This window comes from Chiloscyllium punctatum, chromosome 10 (assembly GCF_047496795.1).
Source record: "Chiloscyllium punctatum isolate Juve2018m chromosome 10, sChiPun1.3, whole genome shotgun sequence".
Lineage (NCBI taxonomy): Eukaryota > Metazoa > Chordata > Chondrichthyes > Orectolobiformes > Hemiscylliidae > Chiloscyllium > Chiloscyllium punctatum.
The window spans coordinates 20,388,036-20,414,055 of record NC_092748.1 but is presented as its reverse complement, the minus strand read 5'-3'; the positions used below and the strand labels follow the sequence as shown (position 1 = coordinate 20,414,055).

The 26,020-nt window shown below is 44.0% G+C and overlaps 1 protein-coding gene across 4 annotated transcripts in view; it reads right to left on the bottom strand.

The window, feature by feature from the left end:
* LOC140481932 (receptor tyrosine-protein kinase erbB-4-like) overlaps positions 1 to 26,020 on the bottom strand; it is a 1,043,042-nt gene that overhangs the window by 318,859 nt on the left and 698,163 nt on the right. For all 4 annotated transcript variants that reach the window (XM_072578639.1, XM_072578641.1, XM_072578642.1 and 1 more), the window contains exon 5: positions 20,298 to 20,363. In XM_072578639.1, the coding sequence (XP_072434740.1) occupies positions 20,298 to 20,363 (66 nt within the window). The remainder of the gene's footprint in view (positions 1 to 20,297; positions 20,364 to 26,020) is intronic.

Below are 26,020 nucleotides of genomic sequence, written 5' to 3'. Positions count from 1 at the left end.
CAATGAGATTGGTTAGCATGTTTATTTGTTACCCAACTTTATAGAGGGCGTCTTGTGGTACATCTCTGGTCAGGGTCAGAAGCTCTTAGTTCAACTCCCACGCCAAGATTTGATGGTCAATAAAAGTATATTCATAATGCAGTAAACTAAGTAGAGTATCAACCTGTAAATCTTTCCAACACACACCAATGACAGGTACTAAGAGTAGAAGAGATCCAGTCAGCCACATGATGGAAGGGATGTTGGAGCATTCATCATCACTATCTGTAGTTCCAGGCCACAATACGTACGTAATGTAGCCACGGCAACAGGGAGCTCTTTTGGGAGGTTCACTTGGCCCGAGAGCTGATGTGAATCAAATTGGTGCAAGGGGTTCAATCCCCATTCTGCATGGGATTCAGGAGCCTGTTGTACTCTTTGCTACCTTCCCCCACCCTCCTCTCTGACCTATCACCTCCATTCCCACCCCCATTCACCTATTGTACTCGATGCTACTTTCTCCCCACTCCCCCCCCTCCCCCCCATTTATCTCTCCACTCTGCAGGCACCCTGCCTCTATTCCTGATGAAGGGCTTTTGCCTGAAACATCGATTTTCCGGCTCCTCAGATGCTGCCTGATCTGCTGTGCTTTTCCAGCACCACTCTAATCTAGACTCTGGTTTCCAGCATATGCAGTCCTTGTTTTTACCTATTTAGGGCCTGCCCCCTGTCCAACTTCTCTTTCAGGCAGGGAACGTGTGTGCGTGTATGTGTGTGTGTATTTCTGCATTGTTATAAAGTCCAACTGTGTAAATAAGAAGGCAAACTGTAAGATATGTATATCCAGTATATATAACACAGTAAGACCTGCTGTACCTGTCAGAGCAGAATATTCTAACAGGAGGAGGCAAGACCTGAGCTTGCAGAATGACAATGTGACAACGTACATGAAGCAGACAGTTCGAGCTCACTTATAGTAAATGGTCAGCTTGCTTGGAAATTGCTGCACTCAATATTGATTCGGGGACTCGCCAATCTGAAAGATGTGCAGAATGCTTAGCTTCTCTGAATTGTGAGCCTGACCCGGGACCTAACTGTATACTTTGCAGAAAAGCGCTGAAAACCAACGACTGACTGTTCACAGTAGCTGAGATGGAATTGAGGCTTCTAAAAGCATAATTTTAAAAATTGCAGTTAGGGTGCAGGCTGAGATTAGGCACTTTAGTTCTATCAGTTACCAGTGATCCATATAGTGTATTCTTCTTCCTTTTTGTGCCACGGGTAATGGAGGATTAATACGGCAATTTTCATTATAAGTGGGCAGTAATTTTACTATTATAGGCATATTCTTCCATTTGCCTATTACAGCAAGTGAATGGAGATATTGGCTTCGTTTCATTCTTTAAGTTGATCTTCACTATATCCAATTTTTCAAAATTGTTTCTAACACTTTTGCATGCTTGAGTTTACGTGCGGTGTCCATGAGTGAAAATGTTGTTAATGTGTTGCTGCTGCCGCCAAAGACTTTTGGAGAGTCAGGCACTGCTTTAGTAATCGACCCTTGTGGCAATTTCTCAGAAAGCACGAACTTCCTGAGGTAAGCCCTTCACAGTTGACTCAATGGTGACCCGAAGTGTTCTAGTTTAGGATACGACACAGTAACTCAAAATGGAGGCCACCATGATAACGTTCTGAATGCTGTCAGTCACATTAGAGTTATATCTCTAAACTAAAATAGCAAAACTGCTCGTAATCCTTCTTTCAAATGATTATTAATGTGAATATCTATGATAAACATATGGACTAAAATGGTCCAGTGTAGGTTAGGTGAGCTTCAGATTGTTGCGCCGATCTGTGGAACCATCGAGGGCCGAAGGACCTGTATTGCACTGTTATGTTCCATGTATGTGGAAATTGGAAAATGTAGGGGAAGTATGCACATGTTTATGTGCATTGGTAAGTGCATAAGTATGCATGTAAATACAATAGAATACACAAATAGACATATACATCTCAGAAATGACTGCCAGACTACTCAAACCTCTTGGCACCATGGTAGCCCACAAACCCATCAACACACTAAAACAGCAGCTAATGAATTTGAAAGACTATACTGACAACAATCAAAGCTAATGTCATTTACAAATAACCTTGCAAGAACTGTAACAAACACTACATTGGACAAACAGGCAGAAAACTAGCCACCAGGATACATGAACATCAACTAGCCACAAAAAGACATGACCCATTCTCATTAGTATCCTTACAGATGGATGAGGAAGGACACTGCTTTAACTGGGACAACACATCCATCCTATGACAAGCCAAACAAAGACACGCACGAGAATTCCTAAAAGCATGGCATTCCAACCAGAACTCCATCAATAACTACATTGACTTGGATCCCATTTACCACCCCCTGACAAAAAGAACAGGAAATTATATCACCATAGGAAATGATGTCACCACTGGAAATGTCATCACCAACCCAAGGAAACCGAAACATATAAATAGAAAGCAGGCTACACCACCAGTGCTTCATCCAGTGGCTCACTGAAGATGTTACATAGTATGGTGACGAAACATCTGAAAATTAACCGTCTAGATCAGCAAGCAAACCGATATCCAGAACCTCAATGTGAGCTACAAATCTTCTCAAATCTTGATAACAGACGTATACATGTACAGATGTCAATACATTTATGTAAAGCAAACATTAGAAACAGGAACTGGACTAGGATACCTGGTCCCTCAAACCTTGTCTGCCATTCATTATGATCATGGCTACATTCTGCCTCAATTCCATTATCCCTTGTTTCCCTGAAATGTCTCAGCCTTGTACTTATGGAGCACCCACATCCCTCTGGAGAAGATGCTTCCAAAGATTAATAATGCTTTGAGTGAAGAAATTCCTCCTCACTTCAGTCCTGAATGGTCAGCCCCTTATCCAGAGTGTTCCCCCGTGTTCTGGATTTCCAAGTTGGGGAAACAATGTCACAATGTTTACCTTGTATAAAACTCTCAAATCTTTCAAATGTGTTACAACAGGGCCTTGATTAGATAACCCCCAGGCCAAGGAGTGGCAGATAGAGTTTAATAGAGTCATAGTCATAGAGTCCTAAACACAGAGACTAGCCCTTCAGCCCAAACTGGCCCTATGCCGACCAAAATGTTCATCCACTCTAACTCCATTTCGCTGCACTTGGCCCATATCCTTCTAAACCCTTCCTGTCTATGTATTTGTCCAAATGCCTTTTTAAATGTACCCGCCTCAACCACTTTTACTGGCAGCTCATTCCATGTGCATATTACCCCCTGTGTAAAACATTTGTCCCTCAGGTTCCCTTTTATTCTTTCCCCCCTGACCTTAAACTGATGCCCTGTAGTCCTCGATTCCCAAAACCTGGGAAAAAGACTGAGTGCATTCACTCTATCTATGCCTCTCATGATCTTACACACCTCTATAAGATTCCCCCTCTGTCTCCTCGGCTCTAAAGAAAAATGGCCTAGCTTGTCCAACCTTTCCCTATAAGTTATAGACCATTGAATCCTGGCAACAATCCTTGCAAATTTCTTCTGCACTCTTTTCAGTTTAATAATACCTTTCCTATAACAAGGTGACCAAGGCTGAAGACAATACTCCAAGTGTGGCCCGACCAATGTCCTGTATAACTTCCAAACTCATATACTCAGTGCTCTGACTGATGAAGGCCAGTGTGCCTAAGGTCTTCTTCACTGCCCTGTCTACCTGTGACTCCACTTTCAGAGAACTTGAACTCCAAGGTCCCTCTGTTCCATAAAACTCTTTAAAGGCCCTACTATTCACCATGAAACTCCTACCATGATTTCAATTTCCAAAATGGAAAACATCAGTATTAAACCCCATTTGCCATTTCTGGGCCACTTTCCCCAGCTGATCAACTTCGTGATAATATCTGATAACCTTCTTCACTATCAATGATACCTCCTACTTTAGTGTCATCTGCAAACTTGTACATTCTCATCCAAATCATTCATACAGCTAACAGCAATGGGCCCAGCACCGATCCCTGAGGCACTCCACTAGTTACAAGCCTCCAGTCCGATTTGCATCCTTCTACTATTACCCTCTGCTTCCTACCATCAAGCCAATTGTCTATCCAATTTGCCAGCTCCCCCTAGAGTCTATGCAATCTAACCTTCTCGAGCAGCCTACCATGTGGAACCTTATCAAAGGCGACCTCTACCACCCTGCCCTCATCAACCTTCCTGGCCACCTCATCAAAGAACTCTTACAAATCTGTGAGGCTTTATTTCCCTTGCACAAAGCCATGCCAACTATTTCTAATCAAATCTTGTCTTTCCAAATACATGTATGTCTTAGCTCTCAGAATCTTCTCAAGTACCACAAATCTATCATTCCCAGGTTTTTCTTTGCAGCCCTTCTTGACTAAAGCACAACATTCCCTACCTTTCAGTCTTCCAAAACCTCACCCGTGCCTAACAATGATTCAAAAATATCAGCAAATTCCCCCATAATGTCTTCTCTAGCCTTTTACAGTGTTCTTGGATATACCTGGTCTGGGACCAGGAGATTTATTCACCTTCATACATTCTAATACATCCAACACCTTCTCTACTGTGTTATGGACTGTTCCCAAAATGTCACCATTAACTTCCCCAAGTTCTCAGGTCTTCGTGTCTTTCTCCACGGTAAACACCAAGGAGAAATATTCATTGAGGAGCTCGTCCATCTCATGCAGTTCCACACGTACATGCCCACTTTGGTCCTTGAGGGGTCCTATTCTCTCTCTGGTTATTCTTTTTCCTTTCATATACTTAAAGAACCTCTTTGGATTCACCCTAATCTTCTCAGCCAAGGCTATCTCGTGCTCCTTTATGCCCTCCTGATTTTCTTCTTCAGTAAACTCCCTTATCCCCTATGTATCTCCAGGGATTCCCATGATCCCAGCTGCCTGTACCTGAGCCATTCCTCCTTTTTTCTGTTCAAAGACTCAATACCTCTTGTCATCCAGGGTTCCCTAGTCCTGCCAACCTTGCCTTTCACCCTCACAGGAACACATAGACCATGAACTCTAGCTATATCACTTTTAAAGGCCAAAATGTGATTCCAAAATAAACTGAGATATAGATCACTCTTAACTACCGTGTAAAGGCCACTCAGCACCACATTCTCAAGAGCAGTTAAAGATGGATAATAAATGCTGGCCTTATTACAGATACTCATATCTTGTGAAGGAACATATAGAAATAATCAACCTAATTGGAAATTCAGATGAAACCTCTTCCTTGTGAGAATGTGGAACTCATTGCTATCTAAAGTGAATTACTTAGTTGCATTGAGATGGAAATTATTTAAACATGAGTGGGGGGACTAAATAAGAGAATATTTGGTGAGGAAGCGAGGGAGAGAGTCGGCTCATGTGGAGTTCTGAAGACGTCATAGCAGACCTGAAACATTAGTTCCGTTCAGTCTTACAGGAGTGATGAGTTGCTCCAGCATTTTCTCTTTTTATTTCAGATTTCTGACACCTTCATTATTTTGCTTTTGCGTGATCATGCACCACAGATACTCAATTCATTGTGGATATCCCTAAACCCTGAAATATGCACATCTCCATAACGATAGCAGCTTCTGCCGAAAGCGTATATTTCTGGGCCAGGTCACCCACAAATTGGGTGTTTTAGCCGCAAAAGTAGTAATGAAGAGACCAGGGAAAAAAAAAACCCAGAATGATATCTCAAATTCAAGCGGATGAGGGAAGAAATCTTAATTTGGAGAAGGTGCATGCTGGGAGCTGTTTCATACAAAAACTGACTGACACACGGAACATTCGCTGGGTGGAGTAGTGGACACTTGCTAGAGATGGAGAATAAGACCATAAGAAATAGGAATATTCAGCTCCTCGAGTTCGCTCTATCATTCAATAGGATCATGGCTGATCTGACACTCCTCATATCCTACTTTCCTGCTCTTTCCCCAGAATCCTCGATTCCCCGACAGAACAAGAAGATATCTTAGCCTTAAACAAACATAAAGACTGTTTCCCGTCCCCCACCCCACGCTCTCTGTGGCAAAGAATTCCAAAGACTCACGACCCTGTATGGAAACGTGAATTGGTTCTGAATGAATGAACTGTGCGAGGGCCAAATGGCCTTTTCCATGTTCACTCTCTCATGACTGAAGGAAGCTTTGGCATACCCGCTCTGAGACAGCTAGAAGTCCATTGCAGGAATTTACTCACAATTGGTCCATTCTTCCTGTCACATTTTGGAATCACATTAAGGCCTTTAAAAGTGAGATAGCTAGAGTTCATGGTCTATGTTTTCCTGTGAGGGTGAAAGGCAAGGTTGGCAGGAGTAGGGAACCCTGGATGACAAGAGGTGTTGAGGCTTTGAACAGAAAAAAGGAGGTATGACTCAGGTACAGGCAGCTGGGATCAAGGTAATCCCTGGAGATATGTAGGGGACAAGGGAGTTTACTGAAGAAGAAAATCAGGAGGGTGAAAAGGGGGCATAAGATAGCCTTGACTGAGAAGATTAGGGTGAATCCAAAGAGGTTCTTTAAGTATATGAAAGGAAAAAGAATAACCAGAGAGAGAATAGGACCCCTCAAGGACCAAAGTGGGCATGTACGTGTGGAACTGCAGGAGATGGACGAACTCCCCACTGAATAGTTTTCCTCTGTGTTTACCGTGGAGAAAGACATGAAGACCTGAGAACTTGGGGAAGTTAATGATGACATTTTGGGAACAGTCCATAACACAGTAGAGAAGGTGTTGGATGTATTAGAATGTAGAAAAAAATGCAGGGACAATTCTGGATACATGCTGCTAATCTACGAGGTGACACATGTTTTAGTTCAATTAGTCTTTAGAGGTAATGGTTACCGGTTCAATTTTGTTCTCTGGCCAGAGAGGTTGACAAGAATACACCAAATTTTCTCTGACTCCTCTCCCCCCTTCGATTGCTATTTCATTCAGCCTGTCTTTAGGAGAGGGTGAGAGAGTATCAGTCCAATCCTCCAACTCAAGAAGAGGGGAAAGTAATTATGATGCTACTCCCACTGAGAGGCAGCTTATTTTTCAGACTCCGGTGTGAGGCCTCGACTTCGTCAAACAGCCTGAAGTGATCAATCAGTGACATTTCCCAATCTGAAAGCTCACATTTGGTGCATTTTATGATTACAGGAAAATTGATCGCCTAAAATATCAGCGTTCACATTAACATCAGGACAATATGCAGCGGGTTCGTCAGAAAGCAGCGCTGTATGATCCCCAGGTAACCTGTGCGAGTTTTCAAATGTCCATAAGCATAAAAGGTCATAATGGAAAATAACAAAAATCAATGTAACTGCTGAACATACATATTACCATAGAAACACAAAGGTTTCAATCAAACAGCTTCCTTATGGTGATAGTGAAGTGCTGCTCCCCATTGATCCAGCTCTTTGCTTCAATGACTTGGGTATCGGTTGCAGCACTAGCAATCAGCTCCATTGACTGACTGGTTAAATAACAATCAGTCACAATGGCGTGAATATCATCAGACCTGGAGCAAAATGCATAACAGTTGTAACAATTCCTCGTTTTAAAACACAACTGAAATCTATAGCTATTAGTCTAGGACATTTTTATTGTATTTTTTTTTCCTGACATTACCAACTTTAATTAGACAAAAAAAAATCACAAATGTGCCGGGAACCCTGCTGAGCAAGCATATGCATGCACCAAGCTAACAGTATCACACCTTGCACCGAGAAACTCATGGCACGCACTAACAGTGGTGGCTGAAATCATACAGGTAGATGATACCACCATCAACAACTTGCATTCATATAGTGCCTTCAACATCATGCAAACATTCCGGGACTGCCATCAAACAGAAAGTTGATACCGAGCTGCAGAAAGAGATGTTAAGATAGCTGGCCGAAGTGTCAGATGAGGAGATGGTTGATAAGGATCAGTCAACGGAAAGCTGAGGGGAGGGAATTCCAGAATTTAGAAACTACACAGGGGCATGTGTAGGGGCATGCAGCCACTGCAGTAGCAATGAAAATAGAAAACATTCACTTCACTAGGTTTGAAAGCATACGAAGGTTGGAGAGTACAAGGTTACAGAGATAGGGACAGAGAGACATTGGAAGGAGGAGAGCTTTCATCATTGAAGCATTGTTGAACTGGATCTCTATGCTTCTGGATTATATCATCTAAGATTAGAAAAATGGTAACTGCCAGTTTTAGAGAGTCTTTATCACCCTCCGAAACAATCCTCCTCTTCCACTGCTCATTCTTTCATCAACCAAGCGTATGCTTACCACTAGTTGCGCAAAGCTTAAGGTTTATCTCTGGACTGGGAGTCCTCCAGAGTTAATCTAATAGGTTTGCTTCTGAAGAACTTGAGAGGCAAGAAGAGGAGTGAGATTGGGTTGCTTACCCAAACCATGAAGAACAATATAAAGATACAGAATTCAGATTTCAAGCAAATGCTCACAGGATCCAATTAGATATACGTGTGGACATGGATACTTTGAGGATTGTGAAGTGGTGAAGGATGAGACGCAGGTAGGGTTGAGCTACAAGAGGAGGGCAGGATTATTCCCAACTGAGATTGTCTTGCTCCAAATACCTTATATATTTCTGCGCTCTTACAGAAAAAAATTCCAACTTGCATCTAGTCTTGACCACAAAGCATTACCCTGATGGTGCAAACGTATTTAGGGACACTGGGCAAATTTTGCACCACCCTCTCCTCACTACACACACACACACACACACACTTCTCCATTTATAATTGCAGGTGTATGATGTAGATTATACATGCGCATTGTCCCCCATTTTTTTTTAGGATGACGTGCAGAAATACACATTATAATGTGCAATGTGGCTTACATGATGTACTACTGTATTTCTGTAATAAAGCTAAAAATCACACAACACCAGGTTATAGTCCAACAGATTTATTTGGAAGCACTTTTGGAGTGCTGCTGATGAAGGAGCAGCGTTCTGAAAGCTGATGTTTCCAATTAAACCTGTTGAACTATAATCTGGTGTTGTGTGGTTTTTAACTTTGTACACCCTGGTCCAACTCTGGCATCTCTAAATCATTTCTGTAATAATTACTGAACGATATTGGAGAGAATTTACACCATCAATGATCAGAGTGATAGAGTGGGAGAGATGGAATTATACCCTTTGATATTATTCACAGGTTTACAATTTTAGAATATTCATGCAGATGTGCAATTGCATAAAATTGTAACATAAGCAGAATGAGGAATATAATATTGTAAAACATTGTAAAAGTATGGAAATCTGTGTGTGTGTGTGTGTGTATACCAGTGTAGGTCCAGTTCATTCATTCCCACTGCTAAAGTCTGTTTGTTCGCTTATGCAGTCTCATGAATACTTCATTCAGTTTTTTGCTCCCCTCAAATTTGACCACTCAGCCGAATTTGCCTAGTGGCTGCAATGGTCCTGCCCATTATGACACACACACACACTGGCAGCCAAGGTTTCCCACGCTCACCAGAGAACGTTTTATCCTTTATTTATTTCTTAGCTCTCTGTGCTCTGACCAAGTCTAGTTATGAAGATTAATAATAGATGTCGCTGAAAATTGTAGACCCTTGTCATCCGGAACTCTACACTTAGCAGAAAACAAGGAGGACTGAATAAGGGCAATGCTGTCTGCTTCACAGAATTGTTACAGACAAAAAAACTGCAGATGACAAAATCTGAAGTCGACAGGCAGTAGGCTGGAAGAACGTAGCAAGCCAGGCAGCATCAGGAGGTGGAGAAGCCGACATTTTGGGTCTAACTCTGCTTGAGGAATGGAAGGGGGGGCGGTTAGGGGGAGCTGCACACAAAGCGGGGTGGGGGAGGAAGGGTTATGGGTGGGGAGAGGGGCAGAATGGTGAGGTGGTGATAGGTGGTTATGGGTAGAGAATACGACCTGGTTGGTCGATGGGAGGAATGAATCCGGTTGGTAGTTGGAGGGAAGGGTCAGTTGGAGGGATGGAAGGGAGGGGCTGGAAAGGGAGTCGGGGTTGGGGGATGGGTGGAAAGTTTACTGGAAATTGGAGAACTCTGTGTTGAGTCCTCCAGGCTGTAGGCTGCTCAGGAGGAAAATGAGGGATTGTTCCTCCAACTTACGGTCTGATTCATTGTGGCAATGGAGGAGGCCGAGGATGGATATGTCAAAGAGGAAGTGGGAAGGGGAATTGGATTGGGCGGTGACCAAAAGGTTTGGGGCCCTGGATGGAGGTGAGGGAGGTGGTGTGCTAGCCGACTTTGCATCTTTTCCGGTTGCAGGGGAAGGTACCTGGGGTTTGGGGTGAGTTAGTGGGAGAGTGGCATAAACCAAGGACTGTCGAAGGGAACGGTCCTTGCAGAAGGCAGAGAGGGGTGGGGAGGGGAAGATGTTCTCGGTGGTGGGGTCTAGTCAGAGTTAGCAGAAGTGTTTAGTGATGATATGTTGGATGCGGAAACTGGTGGGGTTGGAAATAGGAACAAGGGAAAACCTGCCTTTATTATGTTTGGAGGGGGAAGGATTTAGAGCCACAAAGTGGGGAATGGAATAGGTGTGATGGAGGGCAGTCTGGATGACAGAGGGGGGAAAAGCATGTTATTTAAAATATTCGGGGATACTTGGGAAGGGCACATCTCCTCATCAGAGCAGATGCGATGGACACAGAAGAATTGGGAAAACGAGATTGAGCTTTTGTAGGAAATGGTGTGGAAGGAGTGTGGTCCAGATAGTTATGGGAGTCTGTGGGTTTGTAGTAAATGTCTGTCTGTAACTGTCACCCGAGATGGAAATGAAAAGGTGGTTCAGCCTCTGACATGAGCTCTCTGACTCCATATGCTCCCTTCTGCTTGACCACGACTCTGCCTCGGCCCATCAGGCCAGCGTCACCCACACTGTCTGTGACCTCATCACCTCTGGTGATCTCCCCTCCACTGCCTTCAACCTCATAGTCCCCCAGCCCCATATTGCCTGGTTCTACCAGCTCCCTAAGATCCACAAGTTCAACTACCCAGGCCGATTCATCATCTCCGTATGTTCCTACCTCACAGTACTCATTTCTTCCACCCTCAACTCCATTCTCTCCCCCTTGGCTGAAACACTTCCCTCCCTACACCTGGGACACCAACCATGCCCTCCATCTCTATGGAAACTTCCAGCTCCCCGACCCCAGCGCTTCATCTTCACTATGGACGTGCAGTCCTTATACATGTCCATACCACATAATGATGGCCAGCAAGCCCTCAGCTTCTTCCTCTCCAACAGTCCATCCAGTCCACCTCCACCGATACCCTCCTCTGCCTCGCCAAATTAGTCCTCACCCTCAGTAACTTTTCTTTGAACTCTTCCCATTTCCTCCAAATTCAGGGGATGGCCATGGGCCCTCGCATGAGCCCCAGCTAAGCCTGCCTGTTTGTCAGTCACGTCGAACAATCCCTCTTCAATTCTCCTGCCATTACATCGATGACTGCATCAATGCTGCATCAGTGGTGGCACGATGGCTCAATGGTTAACACTGCCACCTCACAGCACCAGCGACCCAGGTTTGATTCCTTCCTCGGGCGACTGTTTGTGTGGAGTTTATACATTCTCCCTGTATCTGTGAGGCATTCCTCCAGGTTCACCAGTTTCCTCCCACAATCCAAAGATGGGCAGGTCAGGTGAATTGGCCATGCTAAATTGCCCATAGTGTTAGGTGCATTTGTCAGAGGTAAATATAGGGTTGGGGAATGGGTCTGGGTGGGTTACTCTTCGGAGGGTCGGTGTTGGGCTTGTTGGGCCAAAGGGCCTGTTTCCACACTGTAGGGAATGTAATCTAATTAGGGCAGCACGGTGGCCCAGTAGTTAGCACTGAAGCCTCACAGCACAAGGGACCTGGGTTTGATTCTAGCTTCACTCGTCTGTCTCTGTGGAGTTTGCACATTCTCCCCGTGTCTGTGTGGGTTTCCTCCGGGTGCTCGGGTTTCCTCTCACAATCCAAAGATGTGCACCTTAGGTGAACTGGTCATGCTAAATTGCCCATAGTATTCAGGGATGTGTAGGTTGGGGGTAAATGTAAAGGATTGGGTTTGGTGGGATACTCTTCGGAGGGTCAGTGTGAACTTATAGGGCTGAAGGGCCTGCTTCCATACTATAGGGATTCTATGAATCCTGCACCCAGGCTGAACTGGATCAGTTCATTGCCTTTGTCCACAACTTCCATCCCGCTTTTAAATTCACTTGTTCTATCTCAGACGACTCCTTCCCCCTTCTTGACCTCTCCAATTCCACCTCCGACAACAGTTTATGGACTGACATTTACTACAAACCATCAGACTCCCACAACTACCTGGATTATACCTCCTCCCACCCTGTATCCTGCAAAAACTCCATCCCATTTTCCCAATTCCTCCATCTCCGCCGCATCTGCTCTGACGAGGAGATGTTCCATTCCCAAGCATCCCACATGTTCACCTATTTTAAATTACCTTTTCTCCCCCTCTGTTCTACTGCACCTCCTCCTGCTCCACTGCACTAAACCTCACCCCCTCCAAACATAATAAAGACAGGTCCCCCCTTGTCCTCACTTTCCACCCCACTCATTTACGCATCCAACACATCATCCTTAAACATATCAGCCAAGTCCAACTAGGCCCCGTCACCAAGAACATCTTCATCCCCCCCACCCCCTCTCTGCCTTCTCAAGGACCGTTCCTTTCACCAGTCCATGGTTCACTCCAATCTCCCCACCAACTACACCCCGCCGCCCCAACCATAAAAAGATGCAAAATCTGCCAGCACACCACCCCCTCACTTCCATCCAGGGCCCCAAACAGTCCTTTCAGGTGAGACAGAGGTTCACCTCCTCGCCTCCAACTTTGTTTACTGTATCCAGTGCTCCTAGTGTGCTCTTCATCAGTGAGACCAAACGAAACTAAGGGCACGTTTTGCTGAGCATCTCAGCCGGGCCTGAAAGGGCCAGCCTGACCTCCAGGTCTCCGCCCATTTTAATTTCCCTTCCCACTCCCTCGCTGACATGACCATCCTGGGCCTCCTCCATTGCCACAGCGTCCGGACTGCAAGTTGAAGGAACAACACCACATCTTCCTCCTAGGTACCCTACAGCCCGGAGGACTCAATATTGAGTTCTCCAATTTCAAATAACCATCCCACCCATCCCCGACTCCCTCTCCAGCCCTTCCCCCTCCCTTCCATTCCTCTGACCGATCCTTCCCTCCAACTACCAACCAGATTCATTCTTCCCGTCGACCAACCAGGTTGTACACACCACCTGTATTCACCTATCACCACCTCACCACTCCGCCCCTCTCCCCACCTATAACCCTTCCCCTTGCCCCTCTATATCTGCAGCTCCCCCTACTCCCACCTCCATTCCTGAAGAAGGGTTATACCTCCATTCTTGAAGAAGGGACTTCTCCACCCCCTGATGTGGTCTGGCTTGCTGTGTTCTTCCAGCCTCCTGCTTGTCTACTTACAGAATTGTTACAGCACTAAAGGAGGCTCTTAAGCCTGTTGTCTCTGTGTGGACTCACCCTCAGCTCATTGGGGAACAGTCTCACTACTAAATCATATGGCTATGGATTGAAGCGTCAGTTCTGAACTCAAGCACAGAGACTAGGCTGATATTTCAATGCAGGAGCGAGCAAGTGCTGTAATGTCAGAGATTCCATCCTTCAGATGAGATATTAAACTTGAGCCCTCTGATTTAAAAAAAATTGTGGCGCTTTTTCAAGAAAAGCCTGGGAATTCACTGGTCAATTAGCTAATTAACATTTGTTTCTCTACTTTAGAATCGGCATGGTCAGGGATATCATATTGCTTTGAAAGACATTACGCAAATATAAATTATTTCTTTTCTGCTGTGATCTGAATTTCAATTTGTTTTAATTCAATGCTGACAGGTTGGCGCAGAGGTGTGGTAATGTTGATGCTTTGTTGAGGTGTGGTGAAGTTTGGAAGTGTTCAGGTAATTCCCTGTACATTACTGACTGCAATACTATTGTGGGGGTGGAGTGCAAGAGGTGGGAATACACTAAATCCAAAAGGGAAATCTTCACGTAAAATAAGATTACTTCACATCCAAGTAACAAAAGGAAGTTGGGCAAACATGCCTGATCCTACCTGCAGTGAGGAATGGATGGCATTGGACTTGAGACTGGTTCTAATGCAATGCGAGGTGCGTCCGGTTCCAAGAGATCAAATGTGTTAGGGGAGTCCGAGGTACAGACAGATGTTTCTGTGGCCAGCAGTGAAAAATCAGAATGGTGTGTTGCTTCCCTGGTGCCAGGATCAAGAATGTCTCAGAGAGGGTGCAGAATGTTCGTAAGGGGGAGAGGGGCCAGCAGGAGGTCATTGTGCACATTGGAACCAACGATATAGGAAGGGGAAAAGTTGAGACTCTGAAGGGAGATTATAGAGAGTTAGGCATGAATTTAAAAAGGAGGTCCTCGTGAGTAGTAATATCTGGATTACTCCCAGTGCTATGAGCTAGTGAGGACAAGAGTAGGAGTCTAGAGCAGATGAATGCATGACTGAGGAGCTGATGTATAGGAGAAGATTCATATTTTTGCATCATTGGAATTTCTTTTGGGGTAGAAGTGACCTGTACAAGAAGGACGGATTGCACCTAAATTGGAAGGGGACTAATATACTGGCAGAGAGATTTGCTAGAACTGCTTGGGAGGATTTAAACTAGTAAGGTGGGGAGGGGGGGTGGGTGGTGGGACCCAGGGAGATAGTGAGGAAAGAGATTGATCTGAGAAGGGTACAGTTGAGAACAGAAGCGAGTCAAATAGTCAGGGCAGGCAGGGACAAGGTAGGACTAATAACTTAAACTACATTTATTTCAATGCAAGGGGCCTAACTGGGAAGGCAGATGAACTCAGGGTATGGTTCAGAACATGGGACTGGGATATCATAGCAATTACAGAAACATGGCTCAGGGATGGGCAGGACTGGCAACTTAATGTTCCAGGATATAGATGCTACAGGAAGGATAGAAAGGGAGGCAAGAGAGGAGGGGGAGTGGCATTTTTGATAAGGGATAGCATTACAGCTGTGCTGAGGGAGGATATTCCCAGAAATACATCCAGGGAAGTTATTTGGGTGGAACTGAGAAATAAGAAAGGGATGATCACCTTATTGGGATTGTATTATAGACCCCCCAATAGTCAGAGGGAAATTGAGAAACATGTAAGGAGATCTCAGTTATCTGTAAGAATAATAAGATGGTTATGGTAGGGGATTTTAACTTTCCAAACATAGACTGGGACTGCCATAGTGTTAAAGGTTTAGATGGAGAGGAATTTCTTAAGTGTGTACAAGACAATTTTCTGATTCAGTATGTGGATGTACCTACTAGAGAAGGTGCGAAACTTGACCCACTCTTGGGAAATAAGGCAGGGCAGGAGACTGAGGTGTCAGTGGGCGAGCACTTTGGGGCCAGTGACCATAATTCTATTAGTTTTAAAATAGTGATGGAAAAGGATAGACCAGATCTAAAAGTTGAAGTTCTAAATGGGAGAAAGGCCAATTTTGATGGTATTAGGCAAGAACTTTCAAAGTCTGAATGGGGGCAGATGTTCACAGGTAAAGGGACGGCTGGAAAATGGGAAGCCTTCAGAAATAAGATAACGAGAATCCAGAAAAAAATATAATCCTGTCAGGGTGAAAGGAAAGGCTGGTAGGTATGGGGAATGCTAGATGACTAAAGAAATTGAGGGTTTGGTTAAGAAAAAGAAGGAAGCATAAGTCAGGTATAGACAGGATAGATCGAGTGAATCCTTACAAGAGTATAAAGAAAGTAGGAGTATATTTAACAGGGAAATCAGGAGGACAAAAAAGAAACATGAGATAGCTTTGGCAAACAGAGTTAAGGAGAATCCAAAGGTATTTTACAAATACATTAAGGAGAAAAGGGTAACTAGGGAGAGAATAGGGGCCCTCAAAGATCAGCAAGGTGGCCTTTGTGTCGAGCCGCAGAAAATGGGGGAGATACTAAATGAATATTTTGCATCAGTATTTACTGTGGAAAAGGACATGAAAGATATAGACTATAGGGAAATGGATGGTGACATCTTGAAAAATGTCCATATGACAGAGGAGGAAGTGTTGGATGTCTTGAAGCACATAAAGGTGGATAAATCCCCAGGACATGATCAGGTGTACCCGAGAACTTTGTGGGAAGCTAGAGAAGTGATTGCTAGGCCTCTTGCTGAGATATTTATATCATCGATAGTCACAGGTGAGGTGCCGGAAGACTGGAGGGTGGCTAATGTGGTGCCACTGTTTAAGAAGGGCGGTAAGGACAAGCCAGGGAACTATAGACCAGTGAGTTTGTCGGCAGTGGTGGGCACATTGTTGGAGTGAATCCTGAGGGACAGGATGTACATCTATTTGGAAAGGCAAGGACTGATTCGGATAGTCAACATGGTTTTGTGCATGGGAAATTATGTCTCACAAACTTCATTGAGTTTTTTGAAGAAGTAATAAAGAGGATTGATTCGGGCAGAGCAGTAGATGTGATCCATATGGACTTCAGTAAGGCATTCAACAAGGTTCTCCATGGGAGACTGGTTAGCAAGGTTAGATCTCATGGAACACAGAGAGAAGTAGCCATTTGGATACAGAACTGGCTCAAACGTGGTGGTGGAGGGTTGTTTTTCAGACTGGAGGCCTGTGACCAGTGGAGTGCCACAAGGATCGGTGCTGGGTCCTCTACTTTTTGTCATTTATATAAATGATTTGGATGTGAGCATAAGAGGTATAGTTAGTAAGTAGGATGACACCAAAATTGGAGGTGCAATGGACAGCGAAGGTTACCTCAGATTACAACAGGATCTTGATCAGATGGGCCAATGGGCTGAGGAGTGGCAGATGGAGGTTAATTCAGATAAATGAGAGATGCTGCATTTTGGGAAAGCAAATCTTAGCAGGACTTATACACTAAACTTCCTAGGGAGTGTTGCTGAACAAAAAGACCTTGGAGTGCAGGTTCATAGCTCCTTGAAAGTGGAGTCGCAGGTAGATAGGAGAGTGAAGAAGGCATTTGGTATGCTTTCCTTTATTGGGCAGAATATTGACTACAGGAGTTGGGAGGTCATGTTGCAGATGTACAGGATATTGGTTAGGCTGCTGTTCGAATATTGCGTGCAATTCTGGTCTCCTTCCTATCGGAAAGATGTTGTGAAACTTGAAAAGGTTCAGAAAGCATTTATAAGGATGTTGCCAGGGTTGGAGGATTTGAGTATAGGGAGAGACTGAACAGGCTGGGGCTGTTTTCCCTGGAGCATCGGAGGCTGAGGGGTGACCTTATAGAGGTTTACAAAATTATGAGGGGCATGGATAGGGTAAATAGACAAAGTCTTTTCCCTGGGGGTGGGGGAGTCCAGAACTAGAGGGCATAGGTTTAGGGTGAGAGGGAAAGATATAAAAGAGAACTAAGGGGCAACTTTTTCACGCAGAGGGTGGTACGTGTACGGAATGAGCTGCCAGGTGGAGGCTAGTACAATTGCAACATTTAAAGGCATCTGGATGAGTATATGAATAGCAAGAGTTAGGAGGGATATGGGCCGGGTGCTGGCAGTTGGGACAAGATTGGGTTGGGATATCTGGTCGGCATGGACAAGTTGGACCGAAGGGTCTGTTTCTGTGCTGTGCATCTTTATGAGTTCATGAATCTATGTGTTGGTGCAGAGGTGTGGTACGTTGATGTTTTGTTGAGATATGGTGAAGTTTGGAAGCATGCAGGTAATTCCCTGTACATAACTGACTGCAATACTATTGTGGGGGTGGAGTGCAAGAGGTGGTAATACACTAAATCCGAAAGGGAAATCTTCAGGCAAAATCAGACTGCTTCACAGCCAAGTAACAAAAGGAAGTTGGGCAAACATGCCTGATCCTACCTGCAGTGAGGAATGGGTGGCATTGGACTTGCTGTGTGAACAGACTGAGAAACTATATATGGTAATTGAAACTCACCACTTTCTTGAAGCATTTAACAGAACGTTATCTCCTGAACATGCTTGTGAAGGGGATTGGGACGTATCACATCCTGTTTCTATCTGGGTAGCGCATCTTCTGAGATCTGTGCTTTCAGAGGTAGGCTTCTGCTATAAATGACGTGTCTCCAGTCACACAGAAACCATCTCAGGAGATACCTGCCTGGGGCAGTTGCTGTCTCTCACCAGACAATGTCCTGGCAGAGCGGAACAAGCGTGGCTTTCGCTCAACGCCAAATTTTAAACCTGCTTCTTTACCCGGCTGACATCGACCAGGATAGAATCCATCTACCAGACCCGCTGTCAAGGAAAGGCCGCCAGCATTCTCAAAGATCCATCCCACCCTGGCAATGTTTTTCTACAACCTCTACCATCGGAGAGAAGGTACAGAATCCTGAACACACCCACCAGCCGGTTTGGAAACAGTTTCTACTTTACTGTTGTTAGAATACTGAATGGACTCTCAAACTCTTAACATTCGCCTGTACCTGAGTTTTTGTTTTTGCTGCTGTTTACCTATTATTTACTTATCTATGTTATTTAACTCTGTGATCTGCCTGTATTGCTCGCAAGACAAATGTTTTCACTGTGCCTCAGTACGCGTGACAATAAATTCAATTCAGTTCAATTCAATTCGACCAGCCTTTTCTCTGATTGACAGGCAGGCATGCGGTATTTATGGATGGTGTCTTGGTTGAATGCCTCCTTTCCCAGCCAAATAATCCCCGAGTGTAAGCTGTGAGTTTAAGGGTTCCAGTGACTGCGGAGGGAGCTTACATGCAGCAAGTATCTCCATGGTCCGGTTAAAAGAGGGGAAAAGAACTGTAAATCAATTGACAGGAACGCTCACCAAAAATCCTGATATCAGGACAGGGGAGGGTGCAGTGGGGGGATAAATTTGCTTTTTCGCCACTTTGATGTCAAATCAGCTTTCCCTGCCTTTGTCAGAGCAGTGCAGCAACTCATAAAGCAACAGCAAAGAGTGAAGGAATTCCTTTCTAACAAAGGGTGCAGAACATATGAAGGGCAAATATTTGACACCGAGACCACCGCGTTAGCTGTCCCTCCATCCCTCGTGAAATGCTACGATTCCTGATGAAGGGCTTTTGCCCGAAACGTCGATTTTCCTGCTCCTTGGATGCTGCCTGACCTGCTGTGCTTTTCCAGCACCACTCTAATCTAGACTCTGATTTCCAGCATCTGCAGTACCCATGTCTGCCTGGGAGACGGTCAGGCAGATTGTACATGATTCAAATATGCTGAAGGTATGCTTCACAATAAGATACATGCAAGTAGTTTATATTTTTTCAGACCAAACAGCCAAAGATTGAAATGTCCAGCTTGGTGATGTGTATGTGCATGGATAGCCAGTACTAACTGAATTAAATCGACTATTTTAATAGATAAATTTAAAGTAAGCATCTTAAAATAATAAAATATACCTACCTCTCTTAAGAGAGCAGATAACGTACAGTTGCACAAACACAGCCTTCACACACTAATGTAACAGTCATTTCCAAGATTCTATTTTTGGATCATTAGTTAAATTCTTGCGAGTTATTTTAACAGTCACTGCACATCTCTGAGAGTCAGAGTCGTTTCAACTATTAGATCGACTGAAAAATGTTGCCCATTTGAGTGAATGCTCGGCTTGATTTGATTTCATTCATTTTGGCTAACCCAAGCTCTTTGAGAAAATAATTCATAAAATCCTTATATACACACACAATGTCTACCTCTGATCACCCAGTCTTCACCACTTGTTCAGTGTTTACACCAATTGAGGCTGCAGAACTAAAAATGGCAAATTACAAAGCACACTCTCAGAATATAAAAAAAACTCAGCTGGTCAGTAGTAAGAAAAAAACAGGGAACACATCCAGCAAAACTGAGTCACCGATCTGAAACATTAGCTCAGTTTTTCTCTCCAAGTTGCTGTCGGACTTGTCATTTCCACTCTTACTTCAGATTTGCAACATCTACAGTGTTTTGCATTCGCCCGAAAAAGAGATTATTTGCTTTTGATAAAGCTCTTGTTCATCGTCAATGGGATGCATACATCTGACCGGTCAGTTTGGTTACACAGTATACAAACGTGTGTTAATCATTTCTGTCAAATGGCCTGATTTTATGCGTTGGTTCAATTAAACTAAAGGCTGTTCTTGCAATTGCATTGAACAAGAAATATTCAACCCATGATTAAAAGTCAAGGGTGTATGATGAAAGGATATCCATAGGCCCACGAACTAAATGTATCTTGGAAATATACAGTACTTCATTAAAGATACTCACGGGTCTGACACTGATCCTCCGATGGTCCCCAGCATCTGCCATTGCAAGACTTGTGGCATCTTCCACCTGTACACAGTAACCACAATTACGCCAAGTTAGTATAGTCTAATACTGGCCTACCTTACAACGGTGAAGACATTTCAAATTTGCCTTCGATTATTATTAATTCCCAGTGGCAGCATAGTTATGCTGCTGCCTCACAGCGCCAGGTTCGATTCCAGTCTCGGGCGACTGTCTGTGCGGAGTTTGCACATTCTCCCCGTGTCTGCGTGGGTTTCCTCCAGGTGCTCCGGTTCCCTCCCACAGTCCAAAGATGTGTAGGTTAGGTGAATTTGCCATGCTAAATTACCCGTAGTGTTCAGGGATGTATAGGTTAGGTGCATTAGTCAGGGGTAAATATAGGATAATAGGGTCTGGGTGGGTTACTCTTTGGATGGTCGATGTGGACTCATTGGGTCGAACAGCCTGTTTCCACACTGTAGGAATTCTAGATAGGATGTGGATATTGCTGATAAGGTAAGTATTTACTGTCTGTCTTAGAATCATAGAATCCCTACAGTGCAGATGGAGGCCACTCAACCCATCAAGTCCACACCATCCAACTGAAAAGCATCCCACCAAGACCCACCAGCCCCCAACCCTGTAAGCCAACATTTCCCATGGCTAATCCGTCGAGACTACACATCCCTGGAGAACATGGGACATTTTAGCATGACCAAGCTACCTAACCTGTACATTTTTTGGACTGTGAGAGGGAAGCGAAGCATCCAGCGGAAACCCAAGGAGACACAAGGAGAATGTGCAAACTTCACACAGATAGTCAACCAAGGTTAGAATTGAACCCGGGTCTCTTGCGCTGTGAGGCTGTAGTGCTAACCGTTGTACCACCGTGATCTTAACAGATCATACTTTGTTTCTGAGAAGATGGTATTGAACATTCTTCTTGAATAGAGGGTTTGCCTCACAATGCTTCTTATTGTCTTGATGCTATACAAAGGATAAAGCAGGAGAAAATGCTTTCAGACATGCTCATAAATGGAAATCTTACACAGGTCAGAAAAAAAACCGAACAAGCTAAGGCTCTTTTCTCCAGAACAAAGGACTGAGAGAGATATATAAAACTCTGAATAGATTGACAGATTAGATATCTGTAAGCAAGTTGTTTCCACTTGGGGGACTCAACAATATTAATATAAGATAGTGACTAATAAATTCAATAAGGAATTTAGGAAAACCACCTTTAGCCGGAGAGTAGTTAGAATATGGAACTCTCTACCTTTGGGAGTAGTTCAGTCAAGTCATAATAATAGACTTGAAAAAATTTCAGATACACATTAGATTTTACAGTCGCAGGATGTCATTGATGTTTTACAGCCAATAAATATTAGTGAAGGGTAGTCGTAGTTGTAATATAAAACAATGCAGCTAATTCTACACAGCAAGCTCCCACAAACAGCAAAATGACAAATGAGCAGGTAGCTTGCCTTTTGTGATTTTGACAGAGGACTAAATAGTGGGTAAGGGCACCAGGGATTACTCCCCTGCCCTTCTTTAAGATATCGTCATGGGATCTTCCTGAGACAGCAAATGGAGCCTTTGTTTAACACTTCCACTGGGAGAAGTCACCTCCAGTTGTGCAGAGCTCCCCCAGCGCTCCCTGGAATTTAAGCCTATATACACCCATGAAGCAACAGAAGGATAAGCAAGGCTGAATGGCCTCTGCGCTATATAGTCTCTGTTATACTATGAACCACTTAGTGATATCCTGATTACACAAAAGGTGCAAAATATATACATGTTATTTCCCTAATGTCTGCTTTTTTGGGATCTGTATTTTTTCCAAGTTGAAAATGAAGGATCAAAGATTCTCCACACTACAGACAGCCTGTATGTTGTGATGTTGTTTTTAAAATCCCAGCAAGAGATTAGCACCTGTATATCTGATCAGATCACATTCATTGATTTCCAAATGATTAACTTAATGTGGAGATTAACCCTGAACCACGTCCTCACGGAGCTACGCAACATGTGTTTAAATGGTTTCGGAATCCAATAAAACCTCAATCGTTAAAAACCACAAGTAGATAGACTATGGCGCGCGATGTTATAGCATCTTCTGCAGAGCGAGACATTGGACGGTGGTTTAAAGGCAGGAGCCCAAGGAGGTGACTGTCAGCAGGAAGAGGGAGAGGAGCCGGTGATAAATCTTCATCATCGTTCTGAAACCCGGCATTCGGTTTGACGGTAACCGGTCCGGATCATGTCGGAGCACGGCTTTACTCGTCCAAATAGTGCTTCGGGCAACGTGCTAACCAGTGCTGGAATGTTTGTTAGCATTTCACTCTCTTGAATCTGTTGGCTGGATTTGGGATCTGATTCCACAGACACACCAGCAGACCGGTGGCTCTCCTGAGTGTGGGAACCTCTCTCAATCTGTGTGCAAGGGCCCTGCACACCAAGCAGTTGAAAACGTCTAGGCTGCTTAAGTCAGAATAGCAAGAGAGGGCCCCATCATTGCAAAATTTGTGGGGAGAGCAAACTGAGACTGATCTTCCCCTCGCTGCCAGGGCCATTACAACAAAGCATTATATTGTTGAGAATTAGACACCTGACACAAACTGGAGTGGGGCCACTCGGTATAATTCTGTTTTGTTTTACCTATTGCAGTGCATTGCCAAAGAAAAATCCTTGGAAGAACGGCCTTACTAATGCAGCACCTCATTCAACCAGACGGTTTGGCAGGGTCAATATTGACTGGTTGCTTCCAGAATCAAGGGCTCGTGGTCTCCAAAATAAGAGGCGCTAAAGGACTGAAGCAAGGAGAAATGTTTTCAGGCAGGCAGGATAGCCCATGCAAAAAGAGAAAAAGAGTGAGGGAAGGAATCTCCACCTCAGGGAGCTGCGGTTGTAGATCAAGTTTGAGATTGTTGAAGACCATGGGACTCTAGGGGCATGTGGTTTGGGCACAGAAATGGAGTTCTGAAAGATATTGTTAGAGTCCCTACAGTGTGGAAACAGCCTAACAAGTCCACACCGACCCTCTGAAGAGTAGGCCACCTATTACTCTACATTTACCCCTAACCTACACATCCCTGAACACTATGGGGCAATTTAGCACAGCCAATTCACCTAACCTGCACATCTTTGGCTTGTAGGAAGAAACCAGAGCACCAGGAGGAAACCCACACAGATACGGAGAGAATGTGCAAACTCCACACATACAGTTGCCCGAGGATGGAATCGAACCCCGGTCCCTGACGCTGTGAGGCAGCAGTGCTAACCACTGAGCCACCGTGCTGAAACAAAAGATCAGCCATGATTGTATTGAACAGTTTAACTGGCTATACGTGCTACTCTGTACATTCTATCAACAGTATTCATGGCTCTAGAAAATGAGCAAGCTGACTAAACTGGCTCGATTTCTTCTGTTTTCACAGGACAGGGTGCACATCTACGGATTTCACAAAATCATTGGATAAAGGTTGTAAACTCTGACCAAAGCCAATCAACCAAACTTCAAATCATCATGTTGACGTGCAAAAATAAACTCTCCTGTACTTTCGAGCAAGCTTTTTCTCAGCGAAGATTTAACGCAGTCTTTCAGTCTCCAAGCCTAAACAGCAGACGTGTAGCAATTGTTCCCAAGCAACACCCAGTTTGTAAATGCCCATCATCTTTAGGATGTATCAATAACAGTCTGTTCATCAGAGTCTAATCTGTCTCACTTTTATACCAGGCCTCTGGGGAAAGAGCTCTGGGAGCCAGACTAATTAGCTAGCTCTTTCATAGAGCCAGAACAGACACAAAGGGCCGAATGGCCCCCTTCTGTGCTAAGCAATTCTTTGATTTGGATATCTAGTTATGCCAGATAAAAGCAGGCCACAGGGGTTCAGCATTAAAAAGGTCACAGACCATCTATAGTGTATTTGCCTACCCTAGGACGCTCTTTTTCAGCTGTTGCTCACTGCAGAGGTTTGTCGAGATTTGTTCTCTTTAGGGTCATTCTTTTCCCCTCATTTCTCTAAGATGATATCTCAGTCGTTTGATGGGTTCAAAAGGTTACTGCTGTAATTACACATCTTGTCATGGGCCTTGTTTAAGTGTCACGTTGTTGCTGCATTAGAGTTCATTTGAGGTAATTATCTCTGCAAACTGCGGCTGGCTGGCATCGCCTGTGTATAATTTGCTGTCATTCCACACCATCTGTTTATTTGTACCATGCATGTATAAGTTGCTTGTTCAAAATCCATTTTAATGTACTTCACAGGAAACAAAGACATCTTCACTCACTCTTGTTCGCTTTTTGCATGGGCTCTCCTTCCGATAGCCACAAAACGAAAGTGGCAATAGTTTTAGTTGGTAGAATAAGGGATCTCAATCAAACCCACACAATGCATCACGAGGACTATGTTCAATATACTCAATACTTTTCTGGTAAAACATTCCTTCTGCCTTTGCTGTTTTTCTTTCCTATCCATGACTTGTAAATACAATAAAACCATAAGACCACTACAGACAGAGCAAAATTAGGGCATTCAACCATCAAGTCTGCTCCATCATTTGATTATAGCTGACATGTTTCTCAATCCCATTCTCTTGCCTTCTCCCTGTAACCTTTGATCGCCTTATTGATCAAGAACTTCTCTCTCTCTATTTTAAATACACCCAATGACCTGACCTCCATTGCCTGCTGCAGCATTGAGTTCCACAGATCCATCACCTTCTGGCTGAAGAAATTCTTCCCCAACTCAGTTCTAAAGGGATGTCCCTTCACTTTGAGGATGTGTCCTAGGGCCCTGGTCTCTCCTTACTGGTAGGAACATCTTCTCCACATCCACTGTATCCAGGCCTCTCAGTATTTTGTAAGTTTCAATCAGATTCTCATTCATCGTTCTAAACTCTATCAAGTCCCCAACCACTCACATGCTTAAACTCTATGGAGTAGAAAAGCTTACTCAGATCTAATTGGTGTCCAATTCAATTTCTTGCCTTTCTACATTAGAAGAAAGCCAAGGGTTCCTATTTTTATGATTTTAATCTATTCATGCAGTCAATGGTTGTGAAGTAGAAGGTGTGCACTGTACCTTTAAGAGAGAATGAACACTGGCAAGCACCTGTCATGTGACTGACTGGCAGGAACAAAGTGTACTGGACAATTTGAAGATGCAACATTTGACTGTAAACGAGATACCGGCGTTGTTTTCACCGCAGTTCAAAGTTAACCAATCAGTTTAAATTATGCCCCAAGATACCAAAACCCAATCGAATTTGAATTGTACTGTTTTGACAACATCGAACCAATGAGATGGTCCAATGTTTGGGGTATAAAGAGCAGGCATTTTGGACAGTTAGCAGGAGAAAGAGCACCACCTGCCATTATCAGACTGCCCGACAACACTTTCTGTCAAGGGTACATTTTTCATATGAAACATCATTGCAGCTGAAGACCAAAGGTGACCCAGGGAGATCTACAACAGAAGAAGATCAACACTGCAGACAACAGCCGCTGCTGGGTTTGAAAACATTATGTTGCTGTAAATTAAAAGGGGCTTTATTGGATCAGTAGATTGTTATAGAGTGGGAGGTAGATAACAAATCTTGAAGAGAAAGGAGGCTTAGAGTTGTAAATTGTTGTTTAATGTTCACTTTTACAGTTAAAGATTAAATTGATATTTGTTTGGTAAATAATGGAATTTGGGTAGTGCTCTGTCACTCGTACTTTA